The sequence below is a fragment of the Mixophyes fleayi genome, chromosome 8, assembly GCF_038048845.1.
Source record: "Mixophyes fleayi isolate aMixFle1 chromosome 8, aMixFle1.hap1, whole genome shotgun sequence".
In the NCBI taxonomy this organism is placed as follows: domain Eukaryota; kingdom Metazoa; phylum Chordata; class Amphibia; order Anura; family Limnodynastidae; genus Mixophyes; species Mixophyes fleayi.
The window spans coordinates 136,466,171-136,490,059 of NC_134409.1; the positions used below are offsets into that span (position 1 = coordinate 136,466,171).

Sequence of the window (23,889 nt, forward strand, 5' to 3'; positions counted from 1 at the left end):
AAGACTCGGGTTATCTCAGTAACAGCAAATGTTAGATGTTAATAAAATAAGGGGAGTTGAATAAATTTCATGAAAAGAGTCAAATATATGAAAAATAAGCACTTTTCCCCATTTAATGCCTACAAATTAAAGAGAAATCTGCTTAAAAGCAAGTGCAATTGGTCTTGAAAAACTATACAAAATATGCTTGGGATATGATAGGGTGAACATATGAACTATACCCTTGACGTAACAGTGAAGTAATTAATTGTCACACTTCTTTATCATTGGCACTTATATAAGATGGGTATCCAATGGGGATGTCACAGACTATCCTTTTTTTAAAGCTTTCAAAGGTCTATGTAAAGTTAATGCTGCTCTCAAATAGTTTATGTATTTTGAGGTCAAACCTTGCTTGTTTATTTACACTCCAGTTACTACGCACAGTTTATGACTACAGGATCCCTTCAACTGTAATAGGCGCCTTCAAAAGTGACACTGGAGATCTGTGTTATCGTGCAGCTTTGCTGCTAGTTTATTTACCTCGCTCTGACCCATGATGAGCAGGAAGTGGTTTCACTAGGTACTAGCAACAGTTGTACGGAGGGATTTCCTAGTTTGACAGTTTCCAGTTCATGTTATGAACGTTGCCTGAAAACCACCCCCACAGTGACCCTGGAGCTATTCAGTACGGACTCCCATTGCACAGCGTGGCATGGGCAAAATGAATGATTACTCTTTGGAGTCCTACACAAATAAAGCAGTGGTAGAAGTGGCGGTATAGCACACCATTGTACAATGGCCCACTTCCACCACTGATATATATATCGGAGATCTTTTGCTTTCAGCTTTGGTTTTGGTTCTAAAACCTCTTCAGGTTTTGGTTCTGGTTTTGCCCAAAAAACCTCAAAGGTTTTGGTTCTGGATGTGGATTTAATTTGAAATTGTGAAAAAATAGGTAAAACTATGTGATCTTGAGCAGTTTTTGCTCCTATATTACTATTCATAGCATTACCATGCTTTTCCAGTTATTTACAGCCTATTTTCTAATGATCGCTTTACAACTGTCAAACTTTTCACCAATTTTGGCCAAAATCTGCCTCGAAAATCTGGCTGGCTAATTTGAGTGTCAGAGCAGCTGCACAAACACATGGCAGTTTTTAAAAAAGATACAATCACTGAAACACAGTGGTACAGCAGTGTGCATAAATTATCTACATGCGGTCGTTGAATGCTGAAAATGACATTCCTGAGTTTTTCCAACAGATTGAGAATAAGAGGTCATTAGATGGGCAGCAGCATCAGTAGACATTTAGACAAGTAGATAGACGAGTTACACCCAGAAGAAAAACGTTGAAAGACTACACACACAAAACATTTTGAATGTTAGAGGACATCCATCATTGAAACTGAAGGTACAGTAACAAGTGCTCGATTTGTTTGGCAGAGTTTTCAAAACCTTCATTAAGACGAGAGAGAGAGAGACCAGTGGCATGACCAACGGCATTAGGGAACAAAGTGCAAGATGGAATTGTCCTTGGGCCAACCCACCCACCCATATGTTGAAAAAGACATGCACAAGGTTTGACAAACCAACAGAACATACAGACTCCACACAGATAAGGCCTTGGATAGGAATCGAACAATCCTTTGGCATTCTCCCCAGCAATTTGATTTGGTAAAGCAGCTGACCCAGTTTCAAAAGGTCACAGAGGAGCTGAATATTTGACACTCAGAGAAAACTTAAGCTGCTTGGTATCACTGTTCCACATTTGAGGCAAGAATAATTTGGTGGGTGGGGCTGCGGAAGTGTTCCAGACTGCTCTTACTGTGTCATCGAGGACTTCGGCCAGTCCACTCCACACTTTACAGTAGCTGGGTTAATAATAATAATAATAATAATAATAAGAGAGAGATGGGGAGAGGTGAAGGGGTGAGGTGAGCATGCGAAAGGGTAAGATGAGTGGGTGGAAGGTTGTAAGAGAGGGGAGGGGGGATAGGTGAGTCGTGAGATATGAAAGTTGAAGTTCAAGAACAGATCAAATGCATCAAATCAATATTCAATAAGCCGTATTATATTTCTAGTCTTAAAGTTTGTGAGTAACGTAAGAAATCGTAAAAGTAAAGTATGAGAAAGGGAAGAGGGGGATGGGGTAGGAAGGTGTAGTGGAACATGGCATCCGAAAACTTTGTTTAGGTGGAGGTGTACAATTAGCATATTATAACATAACATACTGGCATATTATAACAGCATACTTTCTACCTCAGGAACAATAACATCATAACCGTCTCAGTAACGACCATTTAAAGCCCTTGAACACCCGCATAATGTGAGATTGTGTATGACTATCCAGTGTTTCTATATACACACCCCACTTGGCATGAAATTTCTTGACCCGCTTCTCCAAATCAGAGAAGGTAGAGTGTCTATCAAAATAGAAGGTATCTAACAATTTCGTCTTTAGTTCTACTACTGTCGAAGATGTATGCAAAGTCCACCTGCCCAAGATAGCTTTTTTAGCTAATGTGACAATAACTATTAACATGGGTATAATCTGAAGAGCTGTCAAATTATCCTTCCAGACATCAAAAACAGGAAACAGGAACATTTCATAGTGCGGGCGTAGCTGTAGCTGAAAAGTAGGATTCAAAAAGGCGGTGAATTTGTTCCAAAATCTAGCTATTTTGGGGCACGCCCAGTGGTGGGATTCAGCCTGATCTCACCGGTTCGCCAGAACCGATACCTAATTTTAGGTTTGGTTCAGCGAACTGGTGACTACAGGCTGAGTCCACCCATTTCATTGGTGGAGGGAGCAGGTTCCTTGAAAAAAAACATTCTTCTGTCCGCGGCGTCGGCACTCCTCCTCCCTGCTTAGTCCGCACTGAATGTCGGGCGTGACGTCAAGTCATAGATAGATATATACATAGATATTTCATATCTATCTATCTATCTATCTATCTATCTATCTATCTATCTATCTATCTATCTATCTGTCTGTCTATCTGTCTATCTATCTATCTATCATTCAGCAGATACAGTAAAATGTCTGTATATACTCAGACTCTCAGGCTCAGCGTGAAATCTATGGATGTACCTGGTTATATCGGTGATGTCTGGCTCCCTGTCACAGTGCTTGTGAAAAATATGAATCTACATGTACCATCAAATATGTAACTGTTCTACTAATTACCTGGATTTTCATTCAATGTGTTCTTCTGTCCTATTTTCAAACAAATCCATTCTTGCAGCTATATTTTCTCTCTATTTCTACAGAAATATTATTTTACTGATCAATCTTTTTGTTACACTCTATTTATCAGAATTTCAATCCCGGATAATCCACATATCTCAGATACCTGTAATGGTCACCCCAGAGGGCAGCTCAGTCACCTTACCCTGTAACTACAGCATCAGCGGATCAGAGGATACAATAGTCGGCTCCTACAGGTGGTACCAACATATGGTGAGGACTGGACCTGAGGTCTCTGATAGTAATAAGGATTTCACAGGCAGAATCTCCAGAATGAAAATGTACGAACTAATTAATAATAGATCAGCCAGTATCACCCTGCACAGAGTAAATATCTCAGACACCGGGATGTATTACTGTGAAGTTACTTTCCAAGACAGTGAACTACCCAAACTCAACGTACTGACATTCATGTGGGAGGTAAGAATCAAGTACTAATGAATGAGACATTTTCTTCATCACGGCCATTCTGAGATCAGGCAGGGGAGGCATCTCATTGTACCCCAAAAACCACTAGAACCCTGCTAATGAGAGCACTGAATTGTGTAGAGGTCTCCCTGCCCATCCCAAGCATACAATCTAAATCCCCTAACATACACACACACACAGACTGAGAGCAACAAAGGGCAATTTAGAAGCAGCCAATTAACCTACCAGTATGGTTTTTTTTTGGAGTGTGAGAGGAAACCGGAGCACCCGGAGGAAACACCACACAAACACGGGGAGAACATACAAACTCCACACAGATAAGGCCATGGTCGGGAATCAAACTCATGACCCCAGTACTGTGAAGCAGATGTGCTAACTAGTAAGCCACCGTGCTGCCCAAACCGTTGAGTACAAATGTATATCAACAATGAAATTAAAATAAACATTATTCTTGTTTTTACTTATCAGGAATGGAGAGTCTTGGAGTTGAGTTACTTTCCTCTGCTTCCACCCTACATTACACTTATACAACACAACCCTTGCAGACACCATTTGCTTCATACGTTGCTTCTGCTGGGATGAATCAGCTCTACTATAGCATTCTGGCCCTTAGTTAGCAAAATAACAAGGTGGCAAAATGGCATTAGTCCTTACCTTAATCTTTTCCATCAAGGGGCTGCATTAGGGCTGCTTAAGGCATTTTATGTATTTTTTTCACTTTTTTTTAATTCTTAGACTGTTTTTTTATGTATTCATTAACTTCCACCGTGATGGTCCATGACACTGCGCAGCAGCACACAGTACCATACATGGGGGAGAATAAATACAGGGGTGGCATATTATGGGGGAATGAATACAGGGGGAAGAATAAATATGGGGGGCATTAAATAGGGGAGAAATAATTCAGGTCAGTCAAGTTATGTGGAGCATTGATATGGGAGCCATGATATGGGGGAGCCTCAACAAAGGGTGTTACAGGCGCAATATTCGACAAGGAAAGGGTTGGAGTTTCCCACTCTCTATATTGCATGGCAGCCATTAAAATGCTCTCTGTACTTCATGGCAGTTACTAGGATGCTCTCTCAATTGTACGACGGCCCCAAGAATGCTCTTTGTATTGTGTGTTGATCACAAGGATACTCTCCATATTGTGTGGCGGTCACAAGGATGTTCTCTGTATTGTATGGTGATCACTAGAATGTGCTCTGTATGGTATATAGTTACATAGAATGCTCTCTGTCTTGTCTTGCTTGCAGCTCATTTTTCATGAAGCACTCATGTGAGAATTTTTGTTTAATGCGAATAAGAAAAAAAACAGTTTTGGAATTGCTGATGCTAGTTTTTACAGTAATATTTAAAAGTATTGGTTTTTCATTTTTGAAAGCCACCCCCTGCCTTCAAGAGGAGGCAGACAAGACATCGGGAGAGTGGAACCCCTTCTTTCGGATAAGTGCACAACTCATCACCATGGTTTCTTTTGTAATGCTAGGGAAAATTTAGAAACAGGGGGAGATTGTTAGTGAATGAAGCCCCAGTAATTCTTCCCAGACCTAACTGCCATCACTTCACTTGTAACCCTGGGAACTTCCTGCTACCGATTGATACTTCACTTCTCACAAAATCAATGCTTGTTGTCAATTTACTGGTGTGCTGCCTCATTGTGTGTTAGCTCCACCTACTGTGACATGCACCACCTGCTGTGGATGTGACTCCACCTACCATTGCGTGTCGCCTACCACTGATGTGAATAAGGCTAAAAGTGTACTAACCCTACCTACTTTTGTGTTGAACACGCCTACTGTTGATTTAGTCTCGCCTACATGAGGGCACATTCAGATTTTTTTTCCTGGACCTCGTTAAGTTCCTAATCTACCCCTGATAATAACAGAGACTGAAACCCTTTACTTACGCTGAGTAAGGTTCCCTCTGTTTTAGGCTGACATCTTTCCCTTCCCTCCCTTATAATATGTGAGGTCACTGCTAGATATAATGGACGAATGGTAAACGTGGAAATAGTAAGGGGACAATCTCTGCCTTGGGCGACAAAACATCTTTTCCTGCCACTGTCCTCCAATCTGAATTATACTTGTTCCACAGAAATATTATACTCTGTTGATATTTACACATATCACAGTCTGTATTTCTCTGTAATGTTCCAGCAAACAGACAGGTCTCCTACTTTCTTCAGAATGTGATCAGAATTATACTCGGGGTCCTGGTTTGCTCAGTGCTCTTTTTCTGTACATCAGTTGCCATAACTTAGGGCAACGAAAATGAACAACTTTGCCTGAACAATAGATCTCACTGTTGGGCCAATTTTTTAAAGGGCAAAAATCCCTATTGTCTACGTTAACATGTGGGCTTCCCCCCCCCCCCTCACCCTATCAATGAAAGGGCAATAACACGACTGTCTTTATATTTGTGGAACTGCAAACCCAAATCTAGGTATTTAGTTGCCCAGCACTTATCTCCGGTGGCTGGCCCGGTGAAGGGTTGACTGTTACCTCTCTGGGACAGCTGAGCAAATTGTAAATTATTTGGGGTTTTCTTTAATCATCATCATTTTATACTCTGCAGATTTTTCCATTGAAAAGAAGAGATGACACATGTCCTGGAGCTGATAATGACCCACCTCCGACTGCTTAATCTCACCATATGTGCTCCTAAAAGAGATTGGTTTGTCTATTTTTCCTATATGGACTTTTGTTTACACTTCCACTAAGTCCCTTATAGGCCTACTTAAACATGAGTTGATCGTGGTCCATGGTCCTTTAGCTGAACTATGTAACAAGTAAAATAAAATAAAAAAAAACATTCAAACATAAAGTGAATACAAAAATGAATAAAGTCAATAACTTTCAACAAAAGAGTGTAATTTCTTGAACAATAATTGTTTTTTCTATAGTTATATAGACTCCAAGAGAAGTTTCAACACCCAATACTATATACATATTAACAAATCCTATATTCATATTAACAAATCCTTATTTTGCCAGTAGGATCAAATTAAAGGATCTACTCAGTCCCAAGAGGAATATAACTCTTATTAATAACAAAGCATGCTCGATTTTCTAGGCCCTAATATACTCACTAAACTTCTGCTCATTAGTTTATACAAACAAACTTTAAGAGTCAATAGCTCCTTTGGAAATGCACAATATGCCCTAAAACTTTTAATATTGCGACTGTTCAGTCTTAATTTGACTCTCAAGCAAAGGCCCATTTTTTAATAGGTGAAACCTCATGCAATACATTTTTAGGGACATATTGCTTTCAAAATTATCCCACTACATTTTGCTTTATTTAATTTCACAGGGCTCTAACAAGGAACCCAAGCACTGAAAGTAAGATCTCTTAGCGTATCTTATTATTTGTTCCCTCTCTTTTCCTTTATTTCCCTCTACTATGTCCATCCCCACTTTTTTTATACATCCTCTGCAATGAAAAATATACCCTACAAATGGTTACACAAAGATTACACATTCAGATAAAAGCTTCATGCTCTAATTTATTCTGTATTGTTCATAATTATATGCGCTGTACATGTTGCTACTTTGCCATCTTGAAATGAAAAGATTATAAAAACAGATATTAAAATATGTATTAACCTGAATAGAAATGTGCTGCTCAATCAATCTTCAAATAAAATAAATCAATGCATTGATATAGTACATAAACATAATCTAAGCATCACAATCAGTAACAATGATTTTTCATAAGCACTATAGATCTATAATAATGGATATCAAATCAGGTATGCTCTATTATCAATAGATTAGAAATAAAATGTATGATATATACCACTAGCAGCTCTATTCTTTAATAAAGTACTCATGGATATAATCTTCTAAAGGATCATTTAATTATGTATAATTGGATCATACTCAAACAAGTAAACAAAATGTAAGTAGATCAAATTAATAATTAGTCATCCCAGACACTGTGTAACATCCCAATCGCTAGTCAAACTGTTCATTTTTTTAATACCTAATTGATTATTAAGAATCCAAATTACTTATACTTTACCTCTACTGGGTAAAGTTATCATGTCAATACCACAGAAGCTAAAATATCTACTATCTCTCCTATGTTTTCCTGTAATGTTTGCAGACTGCATATATTAGCCTGCTTGCCTTGTTGAACCACACATACCAGCATGCCTTTCCAGTCAAGGGCTGATAGCACACGCTGGAGCAGATACTTCTATTATAGCCAAAAAAATAAAAAAAACCATGCAGACATATTTGTTCATCAGTTTAATATAAAATATCTACATTCTTCAACATAATTGAACAGGAAGTTCTTCTGTTTCTGCAATCCAATGGGAAATCTTTCAATCTATGTAATCCAATGGGAAATTCTTCTGTCTTGGGAAAAAAGCCAACACAACTGCTTGCTCTGCGTACCTGTTGCAGAATGACTGTGACCTGAATTGACCTGGATTTCCATTAGCCACTAACCAATGAAAAGAGGCCAGTGTGGGAAATTGCTTGTGACTGACTGAGTGATTACTGAGACTCTAGGTCACTCCATTGGTGTTTGGCTTTCATTGGTTTGTTTTTTTTCTCCCACTGGATTATGAAGACTGAAGATTTACCCATTGGATTACAATGGATCAAGAGCAAAGATGGTTTTATTTTTATAATATAGTGATGAACAAGGGTTTATGGAGTTTTTTTTACTCAATTAAACTTTATATTAAAATATGTGTATGTGCATTTTTTTTACAAATTTATACCTCTCAGGTTTAATGGGTAGCGGTCTTAGGAAACCTGGTCCATTATACAGAGACCACTGTGAGGCAAAGTTGTCCCTCCAGGGGTCCCAATCTTTTTTATGTATTTGGGCAAATATATACTGTATATTAAATTGTATTAGGAATAAAATAAACATTAATTTTGGGTTACAGTGGGAATCAAGCACATTTGCGCATGAATCCCACTGTCCCTGAATCTTTTCCCCACCCAAAGCGTTGCAAGCAGATTGATGCAAGCAAGTTAATTGAATTTAAGTTTTCTTGCCTTCCCCACATTTACTATGAGGAAATAAGGCACAAAACTCATTTTATTTTGATTGCAAAAAGCTGAAAATGTAAAAAGTGTAAAGCCAAACAAAGCCTGCCCCCCAGCCCAGCCTGCCCCTACTTCTGATGCACTATTTTGGTCACAGATCACATGAGCACGCAACAGCAACTTTTTGGGTAGTTGTTGGTATAAGCTCTGTTCTCCTTTCCATACACAAAGTAGTGATAGTTTTTCCCCTTCCAGTTATAATCCACCTGGGTCAGTGGCAGCCACTCGATGCTGTGTCTCTATGGAACAGAGAGAGAGATCCATGTTACTGACAGAGAGATAACTACTGATTATTACTGTGAGGTCTTCACCAAAAACAGAGAAAGAGCCACGTCTTCCCATGACACATACCTGTCTCAATATTTGACATGACGTGAGCTCGTTCTGATGCTCATAAATGGCGTTTTGAGATGCTTCATTAATGGATTGGTCAACGAAATCAGTTATAGGTGAAAGCTACAAGTAGAAAGAAAGTATAAACAAATTGCATGTATAAGTCTGTATCTCATCCGATTTCGCACATATTGAACCTGATTCACGTTGGGACGCCACCTGCATTTTAAAAATGAACATGGAACCTCCGCAACATTCCGACTGTATTCAAATACAAATGTATCTCAAGATATGTTTCCGTTTGAATCTGGGTGTAAGTACGCTCTGCCTACACGGGACTGCCCGTATGTAGTCAGGACAGACTGCAGGATACACACAAGCGTCTTTTATTTATCTATTTTTTTGCACATTAAATACATAAATTAAGATGCTTTTAATGAAAACTGTTCATACAATGCATTTATGTAGTTACTTAAATACACATGTTCTGTGCTGGCTAGTGGCATGCATATGTGTAGTTTTTAAATCAATGACTATGTCGTGTCAGTCATCACTCAGTCGGCACTTACACCTGCCCTATAGCTGGCGCAAGTGATATGACTGAAACCAGATGTACATACGAGAAACACAGTATTTTAATCGTCCGTATCTGTGTCGGAACGCCCTCGGCACTCCCTTAATGTATATGGCCTATGACCATCTGTCTCATTCCGCAATTCAAAGCGCAAGAAGTTATAAGTGTCATTTACGTTTGACATGAATTGCATGCAATTCCATTCATTGACGCAAGGTCTTAGTATGTGCAGAGCTATTTAACACAAGGTACGGCACGGAAACGGACTTAAGTCTCAATATGAATTGGGCCCATTATGTTGCTGCTTCTATTGCATTTGAGTCTATTAAATTTTTTTGGTCTGTTTTGATTTGTCAACATTTTAATGTTTTGATTGGCTAAAAGGTTTGTTCTAAACCCACCTACTTCAATATTGCTGACACACAGATATAACTAGGAAGAAGCAATGATTACAACAGGCGTTCAGACCCCTGTGGAACTTGCCTAAAAATTACATACACTTGTGTTGTTAGGAAAATATTTATATTGTGATGTGCATATAGCCAGCCTGTGTACAGGATATTATACACCCTGACTGCACAGGTGTTTATCTGCTACTGCAGTGTGATGGTTTAAAATCTGGAAAAATAGGAAAAATTTGGAAGAGCCCCCCTGCTTATACACTCCTCTCTTTCCAGCCAAATATCTCACTAGAGGGACTATCATACATGCATAGTCTTCATATTATCATCACCACTATTTATTTATATAGCGCCACTAATTCCGCAGCGCTGTACAGAGAACTCACTCACATCAGACATTGCCCCATTGGAGCTTACAGTCTAAATTCTCTAACACAAGTGGGCTTCACACAAAGGGCAATGACTAAGCGACCTTTTTACCAGTCGTTCTAATGAAAGTATACTGAGTGAATGAAAGCACTGACACAAAAAATGCTTAAACAAATGTCGCCTTCTTACAGGCCTGTTTATATGAAAGCAGCAGAGTACACAGGCACTATTTAATATTTTTATTTGTTTTCTAGCGCCTGATTTTGTTATTTATTAAATCTCACCCATGACTGCTCATCTTCCAAGACGATATCTCCAGTCACTTTATTGAAACGTTCTGAAGGAAATTCTGAATTTTGATCCGCAAGAAACACAAAAATGTAGTTATTCCTGAAATAGGTTATAGAGATAAAACAAAGATCAACGATAACTCTGGGCAGTCACATTTTACATTTGCTTTACAAACCAGCAAGTAGGGTCTAAGGCACAGTGCACCTATTCAGTCAGCTTTATCCATGTGATAATCAGTGCAGACTTTTTGCAGAACCAAAAAGCCGCAACTCAGTCAAATGCAAAATAACAAATTCTCCTGTAGAAGTAGTTTTATTCCAAAATAGCCAAAGTCTATCATCTTAACTGAAGGTGAGAGTGGAGCCCCCAAAATAGTGTACGTTTTGGCTGTTTTGGAATACAACTACTGATACACGAAAAATCATTTCTCAATCTGAGTTGTGGCTTGTTGGTTCTTTTGTATGACTGATTCTATTTCTCTCAGTCAGCTTATATTCTACTCTTGTGGTTATCCACATGTCTCAATAATATGTTAGCATCATGTAAAAAAACCTTAATGAGTAATACTTATAAATAAAAGTCTACATCTCCTCTCCTGATCTCTCGTCCACCCTCCTCTCTCATGTATCTGACTGCCTCTCTGCCATCTCCTCCTGGATGTCCTCACGCTTTCTCAAAATTAACATCTCCAAAACGGAACTCATAGTCTTTCCTCCTTCCAGACTCCCCTCTCACCACAACCTCTCAATTGTTGTTAACAACACTACCATCTCATCTGTCACCCAACTCCGTTGCCTGGGTGTCACCCTTGACTCCTCTCTCTCTTTTGCCCCCCACGTCCAATCCCTTGCTCAAGCCTGTCGCTTCCAACTGTGCAACATCGCCCGCATCCGACCCTTCCTCTCACAAGACGCCACCAAAACCATCATCCATGCACTCATCATCTCCCGCCTGGACTACTGCAACCTCCTCCTCACTGGCCTCCCTCTCTCCCATCTCGCCCCACTCCGATCTGTACTCAATGCAGCTGCCAGACTTATCTTTCTCTCACGTCGCTCCTCCTCTGCCTCCCCTCTCTACCAGGCCTTACACAGGCTCCCTTTCCCTTACAGAATCCTCTTTAAACTCCTTACTACCACTTACAAAGCTCTCTCCCACTCTACTGCTCACTATATCTCTAACCTCCTTACCATTCATACTCCCGCTCGCTCCCTGCGCTCGGCAAATGACCGTCGCCTCTCCTCCACTCTCATTACCTCTTCCCACTCCCGAGTCCAAGACTTCTCCTGAGCTGCCCCCCTGCACTGGAATGACCTCACTCGCTCCATCCGTCTAGCTCCCAATCTGTGCTCCTTCAAACGGGCACTCAAAACTCACCTGTTCAAAACTCACCTGTTCCTGAAAGCCTAACAACCATCCACTTAACCCCTCATCCACTCTGCTTGTTCTCCCTCCTCTCCCCTGGTCCCTTTTTCTCCCTTGCATCACTGCCTCCCTTCGTGCCTGTTTTGTCCACCCTCCCTTAGGATGTAAGCTCGCATGAGCAGGGCCCCTCTCCCCTCCTGTCTTCATACCGACTCTTCTGCTCCGCCCTCACTCCATATGTCTGCCCGGAGTTTCCGAAGCATTGGTACTTAGTGTTTATTGTTCTGTGATGTTTTACCCTGTATGGTCTACTGTTCGTATTATGTAAGGCGCTGCGAAAACCCTGTGGCGCCCAACAAATAAATGATAATAATAATAATAATAAAATACCACTGCACCTTGTGGATTTTTCGAATAGTAATGAACTCTGATTGGTATTTCAAGATTATAGTTAGCATATATTAATATAAATTCTATAATAATATATATAAATTTGTTTGTTAAAAAAGCTTGCAGAAAAAGAAATCCCCTCGCTGTGTGTATGGGAGAAGCACCAGAGAGATACACCAAGTCCAGCCAAGCTGCTTAGTCCTGAGAAGATTGGTTGTGAGGGACAAAGTTGAAGTCGATGGACTTGAGAAAGTAGAAATTTGAAAGATGAAGGTAAAGTCTAAGAGCAGTAACCCACAATACTCCTGTTCTTGTGAGCAAAGCAATTTCCTGACGGGTCCGATCTTTCCAATTCTTGGCAGGGGCCTCAATTTCCACAATAAAGACCTCCACCAGTCTCTCATACAGAGGATTATAACACAGGAAAGTAACCCCATTTGCAACTTCCAGAAAGAAATAGCATAGTTTTTTTTAATGATTGCTAATTAAACATGCTCCCCCACAAGCAGGATCCCTCAGGAGGCATCCAGCCTCCTCCCCAGGTCTGAGAGATAGAGTGATCAGGGCTGCACCCTTGTACAGGCCCCACACGGGTTGGGTACGTTATACCGACTACCACAAACCAGATGAGACTTACCCCGAAACGGATTAGCCGACCCTCTGTTTTCCTCCACAGTTGTAAAGCTGAAGGTTTAGGGAACTGATTTCCAAGAATTTCGATGAGATAATATGCCATCAGTTGTAAATGATGTCACATTTAAAGATGATAGTATTATTTCTGGTGTTAAAGGGATCATATAAGGAGGCTGCCGGGTCAGCAATGTGTTTTAGTAAGGCTTTTAAATTACAGATATTGTCCAAAATGTTTTGGCACAATATGTGTTTTATAACAGCAAATGCTTGATTTTTTGCATCTATAGTAAATGTTTGTGTTGTAACACCAAGATTTACTTTTACTGATGCTGTAAATATGCATGTGAAAAGCAGGGGAGGAAGCCAGAATGCCAAAGCAATAGATTTAGTAAACATTGTAGGAGGGCATGTATGTCATGTATCTATATTTATTATAGGTAGGTATAAAGGGAAAGGTACACCCATGCATTGAACACATGCACAAATGTTTTGTACTTAAATTACTAGTTCTAGTGCTCAGTATCAACTATACTATGCATCAGTGGCGGATCCAGGGGGGGGCGATCGGGGCATTCGCCCCCCCTAGCAGCAAAAAGCTAGGTCCCAACCGCCGATCAAAACGGGAGGGGCGGGGCTAAGCGCGAGCGGGGGGCGGGTCTAAATGTGGGCCAGCCAATCAGAGTGGTCCCAGACGGCGATCACAACGGGAGGGGGCGGGACCAATTGCGGGCGGAAGGCGGGGTTTAATGCGGGGCAGCCAATCAGAGCAACGGAGCGGCGTGATTATGCAAAATCACTCCCCTAAACATAAAGTCTAGATCCGCCCCTGCTATGCATCACCCTATAGGGTAAACCAAGAACAAAACCCTATACAAATGTTTGAGGAAATATATAGCCTTAAATTGGCAAAATGAAATGTTATCCTATAGAGAGGCGAATTAATGAACCATCAGATCAAGGAAATATTATGTTTATGACAAGTAACTACAATACTAGAAAATTCCTTTTTTTTACCAAACTTTCTGATATTGCTACAATAGTTAATATCAACATAACAAGTATCCTGTGTTTTAGTAAATTACATTAAAAATGATTGTGTTCTTTATTTATAAATAGGTCATGTGATATCACCCTTGTAACATAAATTAGCAACAACAACATATTCTTACCATTTTACTTTCATTTGCTTGTACGTAAGCATTTGTCCGTGACCGTTGCATTGTATACATGTCTGTCTGCCTGTACCAAGACACGCAGTGCATCTATAGACAGAGTGATATAATGAGCTTAGTTATGTGTGAGAGTAACACACAGAAAAGTCATAAATAAAACACCTCCAATATTCTGAAAATATCTGACCAGGTAGATAAACCTCATTTTAAGTTTAGTACTGTGGATCTTATATATATAATGTACACATACTGTATTAAATTTGAGATATTGGATCTTGTTTCTTTTTAGCATTACCTCAGCTCCCAATTCAAAAAACCACTAAGCAGCCTATAGGGGTACATTTACTAAACTTTCTTAAAAGTAAAATTGGAGATGTTGCCCAAAGCAACTAATCAGATTTTACATATCATTTATCTAATACAGTCTTCCAATTTTACTCGTTAGAAATTTTATTAAATCTACCCCATAGACTATTTGGTACATATACATACCAATTACATATCGATTAGATTTGAGGCATCAATTGTGTCTGTGTCATTCTTTGTGCAGTGCAAAATGATTGTTCAAAAAGAGAAAAGTTGGATCCGCGCTCGGCCAGGACTTTCCTCAAAAATAATTTATCTACATATCTAACTATCAATATCATGCATGTTAATTGCTCTTCCAACTAACAACAAACATATCTACCAAAAGATCAGAGTTGAAAGAGGAAAGATAGGAGGTATATTTTTTACTAAAACACTTTCATTAATTTTACCAGATCCCTTGTGTTGAAATATTAAAATAAAGAAAAGTGAAAACAGAATAGAATAGAGTGCTCTGTTAAAAATTATTTTCCAAACCCTTTGGTGGGGCCAAACTATATGGTCTATTAATTTGGAAACCTCGTATATTTTATTATAGTGAGCTTAAACTCAATCTCATTAAGTTTAATTACCTTCTCATTATTCTATTTCCTAAGTATTAATTCATAGATCCCCTTTCTTCAAAACATCCATTAATCCACTCCCAGTCTTTTCACAGAAAAAATAGGACACAGTTAATGTTGGTACGACTCATATTTTTTATAAATGTTTTTAAAAATTCTCATCCTTTTCTTTCTTTTCTCTCTTTTTTTTAGAGGTTCCCAATTTATAATTTTCTAAGTGCCCTTGGGGTATAGTAGATCTTACAACGTTAAGCTAATTCATTGACTGTCTCTCATATCTATTGATAACTCACACTTTCAGTATCATTCAATTCAATTGCTAAGTTAAATACTGCCTGTTTTTTCATGTAACCATCCCCTATCCAAAGAGGTGGGAGCAGTGTGTTGGTGAAACAGAGGGGGAACAGAGTCGTTCACACCACCCCCACTGTTCCTGGTGTTGCATTGCACAGTTAGGATTATGAAGGAACATGAAGCCATATAGTGGCATAAAGACTTATGGTGGCTGCTGGCATATAGAGTCAATAGAAGATGTATATATGTGAGGAGACAGCTGGGTCTAAAATATACAGGAGTTCATTTGCAATGAATATTAAATAGTTACCATACTGAAAAAAAAATGGATCTCATTTACCATTATTTGCATTTAGTAATATAGCGCTAGCATAGTCCACAGCAATTTACAATCCTTTCTATGTGTGGCATGTTTTGTTACCATACATATATGGTTTTTGCTGTAAATGTACTAATTTACAGCTTTTCCACTAATTTTACTAATTCATTTTGAAACATTAAGTTCGCTACATATGTTATTTTTGGTCTAATGACTTGTTAATTAAAATTCCAGCATTAATTCACCAAATTAATTTTATCGAGGCATGAGGACGGCAGTTGGAGTAAGCTCAGTGCTCAGCTCTTTGCCCAAGCTCCCAATTTTCACTATTCTCACAAATATAAAGCTTTGGATATTTCTGAATACTGTTGGCAAACGTGACAACAGCGCTGAGGATCGACTTCATATGAAAAACAAGGCTGTTTTAGGATCTACAGAACTTCCATCTCTGTCCAGCTGTGGGACCCGCAGAGCTCAACTGTCATTGCTCTTTCATCATCTGTTCAGCTGCCCATTGAGCTTATCTGTGTTTGCTATTACCATCTCTGTTTGGCTGCTGGACCCTCTGCACCCAACTGGACTTCCTGGACTTTGTCGTGTCAGAGATACCGAAACTTCCTACTCTATAAACCCCTGCCAAGGGGCAGTAAAATATTCTTTACCTCTTCCATTGCCCTGCACCATTTGGATCAGCTGTTCCTTTACACTCTCATTACCTACCCTATCAAATACACATTCATTCACATATTTCTTTCATGCAGCTACTCAATGTACAATCTCTCCTATTTACACTATACTTCTCTTCAAACTCCTCTTCTTTCTCCTTCATCATAATTCTCCCTCCCCGATTATGATTTCCCCTTCATTACTTCCCTCCTTTCTAGTCTGCACACATGAACTGTTTTGTCTCCTGCAATCACCAAACTCACCAGCCTACATAAACAGAAATAAACCTCACACCCACAAATCCTCCTCGCATGTCCTCTTTCTCACCCTGCTCCTTTGCATGGCTGCTGGTGATATCTCGCTTAACCCTGGGCCCCGTACAATCCCCATTATCTGCTCATGCTCCTCGTTGCTCCCAAAACCTTTCCATCCATCCCGTACTTCCAATCCCTCCAACCTTATCCACATATCTCCACTACCCTCTCTTCCCTTCTCCTATGGACTATGGAACGCCAGATCTGTGTTTAACAAACTTACATCCATTCATTATCTATTTATTTCTAAATCCCTCAACCTTTTTGCCATTACTGAAACCTGGCTTAACTCCTCTGACACTACATTCCCTGCAGCTCTCTCCTTTGGGGGACTCTCCCTCAGTCATACCCCCAGACACGGAAACAGACAAGGTGGTGGAATAGGCCAAGTTGCACCTTTCAAGTAATACCCTCTGAACCTTCACTCTCATTCACTACCTTTGAAGTCCACACTATCCGTCTATTTTATCCTCTCCACCTTCATGTTGCTGTCATTTATCGTCCTCCATGTCCAGTTTCCCAATTTCTTGACAACTTTGCAGCCTCGCTCACTTATTTCCTATCCTCTGACCTGCCTACTCTCATACTAGGCGATTTCAACATTCCCATTGATAATCTGTCTCTTCTATCACTAAACTTCTATCACTTACTACTGTCATGAAGTCTGAGTTTAGAATAGACCTTGAAGCCCCGTTCTAGATAGACTTATCCCCAGAGAGGTGTGCAGTCTAACGGTAGAGAGGTATTCACATTGGATCCCCGCAAGGGAATATGGAATTAGCTGCTCTCTAGCGGCAGGTCGTGGTCCTCTAAGGGAGATTAGAGCAGGGTGAGATGGAACCGTGGAGTGGAGGAGGCCTGCTGGAATATAAATGCAGAGGTTCAGGTGACCGGCAGTGAACCGAAGCATTGAGGTCTTTAGAAAGCAAATAGCTGAGAACAGGACTGATTATGAGGCACTAGGTTCCTGCAACAATACCGCAGGTCTTGATCGTAGAACAGGTAACACAGGATACCAACTGACAAGTGGTGAACTGCAGAGAACTGATGCACTGAGATCCCTGGAAGCGAATAGCTTGAGAACGGGACTGATGATGAGCCACGAGGTTTTTGCAATAATACCACAGGTCTTGATCGTGGAACAGGTAACACAGGATACCGACATGCAGACGGGAGGCAGAAAGAACAGCGTACTAACAGGTAAGGAGACCTGAAGATCTGGCAACTTGGTGGAGAAGCAGGTGCTTTAAATAGACAGAGTTGACAGGCAGTTAGCCAATCAAGTTCAGACCAGCAAGTGAATGCAGGGAGTGAGAACCAAAGGAAATAGGTAAGAACTGTGACCAAAATGCAGGTTAGCTGGTGCAATGTTTGACAACTTCCTCCTTTTGGTCTCTCCCAGTGGACCTCATCTCCCACCAACTGTGATGGACACTCCCTTGACCTTGTCTTCTCTCGCTACTGCTCAAACTCTAGTTTCACCAACATAGCATGCCCACTCTCTGACCCCAACCTCTTTTCCTTTACAGCCTCACTTTACCTCATGCCCTTCCTTCTCCAGTCAAATCCACACATACACAACGACACCTAAGTACACTTAATCCAATCCACTTCTCATCTTCACTAAAACAATTATTTTTTCCTATGTCTGCATTGTCCTGCCCTAATCAGGCTGCCTTTTTCGACAAAAAACTTTCACTTGAGCCCTAGACAATGCAACTCCACCTACCACATACAGTCTCTGATGATCCAAACCCCAACCACACCAAACAGACCCGCTACTTGTTAAAGTGCCCCCGTACTGCCGAGCGCCACTGGAGGAAATCTCTTTCCTATCCTGAATTCATTCATCCTTTCATCTTACAGCAATGCTCTTTCAATTACCAAACAAAACATTCTTCAAATCTTTAATATCCACCCAGTCTTTTAACACACGTTGTCTCTTTGCCACCTTCAGCTCACTTCTCTGCCCACCTGTACCTCCTCCCCCTTCCTCCCTTACAGCCCATGTTTTTGCCACCTACTTCAAAGAAAAAAATCGTAGACAGTAGACTTAACAATAGTGCTCAATGTCAAGCAGCAGCTGCAAGGGCAAACAAAGTATTGGCATGCTTAAAAAGGGGCATAGATGCAAGGGAAGACAGTGTAATTTTGCCACTGTATAAATCGTTGGTAAGACCTCATCTTGAATATGCAGTACAGTTCTGGGCACCACTCTATAAAAAGGATAATTTGGAACTAGAAAGGGTTCAGAGAAGGGCGACAAAATTGATAAAGGGTATGGAGTCATTAAGTTATGAGGAAAGGTTAGCCAGTTTAGGCATGTTTACTTTAGAAAAGAGGCGTCTAAGGGGAGATATGATTACTATGTACAAATACATTAGGGGTCAATACAGAGAGCTTTCATGGGAACTTTTTACCCCAAGGACCATACACAGGACACGTGGTCATCCCCTAAGGTTAGAGGAGAGGAAATTTCACAACCAGCAAAGGAAGGGGTTCTTTACAGTAAGGGCAGTCAAGATATGGAATTCATTGCCAGGGAAGGTTGTGATGGCAGATTCAATAGATATGTTTAAGAAAGGGTTAGACAAATTTTTAGCGGAAAGGTGTATCCGGGGATACAACCGTTAATTTAAAATGAAGGATAGTAGTGGATATAGGGTAAAAATAGGACTGCAATATTGAGTCTGGGGGGATTTTCACAATTGAAACAGATTGGCGGTTGCTTACTCTGGATCAATTTCAAATATAAGTGCAGGATCGCAGGAGATCCAAAATAGGTTGAACTTGATGGGCTGGTGTCTTTTTTCAACCTCATCAACTATGACACCATTCGACATGATATTTCGCCATGCCAAATACCTCACACTTCACCCACTCCACCCTTAATTTATTCTCTTCAGTAACTTAAGACGAAGTCTTTGCAATCATCTCATAATCTCACTCTACAACCTGTCCCTTTGACCCTATACCCTCTCAAATTGACAGCTCCCTCTCCTCCACTGCTGCCCACCTCTAGCTCACCTCTTCAACCTGTCTCTCTCTCCACTGGCACATTTCCATCCTCCTTTAAACATGCGCTCATCTCACCAATTCTAAAGAAACCATCTCTCGATCCAGCCTCTCTCCAACTACCGCCCTATTTCTCTCCTACCCTTGCCTGCAAACAACTTGAGCGATTAGTATACAAATGCCTGCCTCTCTTTCTCTCCTCTCACTCCATTTTTAACTCTCTGCAATCAGGCTTCCGACCCCAACATGCCACTGAAATTGCTATCACAAAAGTGATCAATGATCTACTCACTGCAAAGTCTAAGGGCTAGATTTACTAAGCTGCGGGTTTGAAAAAGTGGGGATGTTGCCTATAGCAACCAATCAGATTCTAGCTGTCATTTTGTAGAAGGTACTAAATAAATGAAAGCTAGAATCTGATTGGTTGCTATAGGCAACATCCCCACTTTTTCAAACCTGCAGCTTAGTAAATCTAGCCCTAAGGGTCATTTCTCCATACTCAATTTCCTGGACCTGTCTGTTGTTTTTCACCCTCTTCTCCTACACACTCTTCAATCCATTGGCGTCAGTCACATAGTTCTTTCCTGGTTCACTTCCTACCTATCGAACCTCTCCTTTAGTGTTTCTACCTCTGGCACATCATCCCCTCCACTTCCACTATCTGCTGGGGTCCCACAAGGCTCTGTTTTTGGCCCTTTACTCTTTTCATTATACACCTCTTTTCTTGGAGCACTTATTCGCTCATTCGGCCTCCAGTACCACCTCTACGCTGATGACACCCAAATCTATATCTCTTCCCCTGACCTGACCCCTTCTGTACTATCTCGTGTAACCAACTGTCTTTCAACTATCTCCACATGGATGTCCCAACACTACCTAAAGCTCAACATATTCAAAACAGAGCTTATTATCTTTCCTCCTGCCAGAGTCACCACCTCCCCTCAAATCTTCCTCACTGTTAATAACACCATAATTTCCTCAGTCTCCCAAGTCCGCTGCCATGGTGTTACACTGTCCTGTCGACTCCACCTTAAAAACATTGCCAGAATACTCCCTTTTCTTACTTAACATGCTAACAAAACTCTTATCCACTCTCTCGTTATCTCCGGTCTTGACTATTGCAACCCCCTGCTATCTGGCATTCCTGACATCCAAATATCCACATTTCAATCCATCCTAAATGCTGCTGCAAGACTGATCTTCCTCTCTCACCGCTCCACATCTGCTGCATCACTTTACAAATCCCTACACTGGCTCCCTGTGTCCTCCAGAATCCAATTCAAATTACTCACCCTTACCTACAAAGCCCTCAACACCACCCCTGCACACATCTCAAATCTCATATCAAAATACTCTCTCTCCCGCCCTCTTACATCTACCTCTGACCTGCACCTTGTCTCATCTCTGGTAACCACCTGTCACTCCCACCTACAAGACTTCTCCCGTGCTGCTCCCCACTTATGGAATTCTCTACCACTCCCAATCAGACTTTCCCACAGCCTTCACATCTTTAGCCACTCTCTGAAAACCCATCTCTTTATTAGAGGTGACCTTATCTCTTATAACACTATTCACACTATTGCACCCTCACAACTGTCCCAATCGCCACTCTGAGCCACACTCGCTCCTCTTGTTTCAGCTGTGCCCTCTTCCCCTTAGAATGTAAGCTCTCTAATGAGCAGGGTCTTTCATACCCTTTGTTTTCATGTATGCATTTATTTTGTCTGCCTTGTATGTTTTTGTTTTATGTATGTCCTGTTTTCCCTACTGTACGGCGCTGCGGAGCACTGTGGCACCTTACAAATCTAAGATAATAATAACAATGCCACATTTAGTTGTTTATGGCAATCACACTGTAAGATAAAAGCTGACAGGTCCGATATCATATAGCTGCGCTGGGTCACTCTGCATAAGCCTTCATCATTAGTCTCTCTTAGCAATAGCAATAAGACACATAGTTCTACCCACAACACATTCACATTCCTGTCTGAGGATTTGAAGGACTCAATTATACCACTCACCCTCTTTCTCCATGTCCACCACAAGTGAAACACATCTGTTCTAAAAACACGCCTGATCCACTACACAGTGTGCAAAGGACCTGTGTAAAGAACAATGCAAAACAAGTTTAGACTGTGATAAATAGACTCATAAGTGTGCTCTCCAATTTGTACAATTCTTGCTGTGAACTTTTCTCATGTGGACTTGGAATTAGTGGTGGGTACAGAGGGCAAAGTTGGGGAGATTTCAGTGTTTATGGGGGTGTCAAACTGAGCCGTGTGGTCACCAGTAATCAAATGAAGAGTTGTGTGGATGCTGATGGCTTTACCGGTTCATGTGTGGTGACACAACATGGTCGTGGTAACAGCAAGTCTACAAAAATCTGGTGACCGCTCTGCTCAATCAGTCCCCTCCAGCGCAAAGTGTGAAGGAAAAGATTAAAAATAAGTCCTAATACTTTGCTACAGACATCTGTGTTCTCATGGACTATAGATAAAGCTTTGCTAAAATTATTTAGACGTAACCTTAAAAATGCAGGAGGGGTACGAAATGACGATGAGCACCATTCCGACAAGAATTATAGCGACAAAAAGATGCCGATCGCTATACTTCAGACATTTAGGAAATGCAGACTTTGCCTAAACACTGATAGGCAACATTTCCGACAGCAGTGCTATAAACTCCGTCAGCAAAAAATGCCATTTGACTTTATGCATCCGCAGGGTCTTCGCATTGCCCTCTTAAATACCAGCAATGTGACTGTCACCATTGTAAGTTACGACATTCACACTGCCGGCATTTTTTGCTGTCGGAGTTTATAGCTCTGCTGTCGGAAATGTTGCCTATCAGTGTTTAGGTAAGTCTGCATTAACTACACTTCGGAATTATAGCGGTCGGCATGTTTTGGTCGCTATAATGGTGGTCATCGTGATGGCTACCACCAAAATATTCTGCTAAGTAGCAGTAAATATTATGCAGCGATTACACAAAAACAGAAGAACCAAGGTCATATGCAGATGGTGCTGGATGTACTGTAAGTGCATACCACACATACATTGTATTATACAGACAAGTACAGTTTATATAAAATCTGTATAGTCATTGGAAACACTGTGCATCTGCACCTAGTGGCCATAAGTGGTACTGCAGCTTTTTTTCTACTCTTTCTGGACATCCTTAGGAGAAATCGTCTTAGGTTATGGGGATTTCAGGTAAACATAAATCTCAATCTGAATGTCAAACATTAGCTAGAATGCACAAAGCTAATACATGGCTTTTGAATAAATGGATTTACAGCCACCAGCTACATCCAGTGAACATGCCGTCTCTGCAAAATAAATAGTAAACAAGAGAACTAATAAAAGCCCAAGTAAGTCAGTTAGTGTCTCCAGGTAAATTAATGACAGTCAGATGTTGTACGGTACAGAACCAATGTGGAGGATGTGTATCTAGTCCTGGCCTCACTAAATAAGATATTCTGTGAGAAGTTTGTATGTTCTCCCCGTGTTTGCTCCGGTTTCCTCCCACACTCCAAAAACATACTGGTAGGTTAATTGGCGGCTAACAAATTGACCCTAGTCTGTGTATCTGTCTGTCTGTGTGTATATTAGGGAATTTAGACTGTAAGCTCCAATGGGGCAGGGACAGATGTGAGTGAGTTCTCTGTACAGTGCTGCGGAATTAGTGGCGCTATATAAATAAATGGTAATAATAATAAAATATTTTCATCCACTTACCCGTTTTGATCCAGCACAAACTATGCACCTGTTTCTGCCGGCTCCGCCACATAGCTCACAGGCCTATGGAAAGAAAACATTAAAAGTGGCTGGCTCATGTGCCCTCATTATTGATCTTTTCTCTAGGAAGCTGTGCAAGGTGTTTTGAATAGAGGAACATGTTTTGTTTTAGGTTTTCAGGAGAAGACAGATGATCTTTTGGTGCAGTGTTCAGCAAAGATCAAATTGTCGGGCACTTACAAGTCCACAAATAAATTCCCTCTCTATATCAAACCAATGTACCAAGTTTTCTTGACAGAGCTGTACACAAGGAATAAAAAACATCAGAGCTGTTTTAGCCCTTGGGATACGTTTAT

The 23,889-nt window shown here is 40.6% G+C and overlaps 1 protein-coding gene across 1 annotated transcript in view; it reads right to left on the minus strand.

Moving 5' to 3' along the window:
* Positions 1 to 8,829: 8,829 nt before the first annotated feature.
* The window catches only part of LOC142100274 (protein SSUH2 homolog), a 32,620-nt gene continuing 17,560 nt past the window's right edge, over positions 8,830 to 23,889 (minus strand). The window contains exons 8-10 of the mRNA XM_075184204.1: positions 10,693 to 10,798; positions 9,083 to 9,187; positions 8,830 to 8,970 (exon numbers count right to left, since the gene is read on the minus strand). Coding sequence (XP_075040305.1) covers positions 8,830 to 8,970; positions 9,083 to 9,187; positions 10,693 to 10,798 — 352 coding nt within the window. The remainder of the gene's footprint in view (positions 8,971 to 9,082; positions 9,188 to 10,692; positions 10,799 to 23,889) is intronic.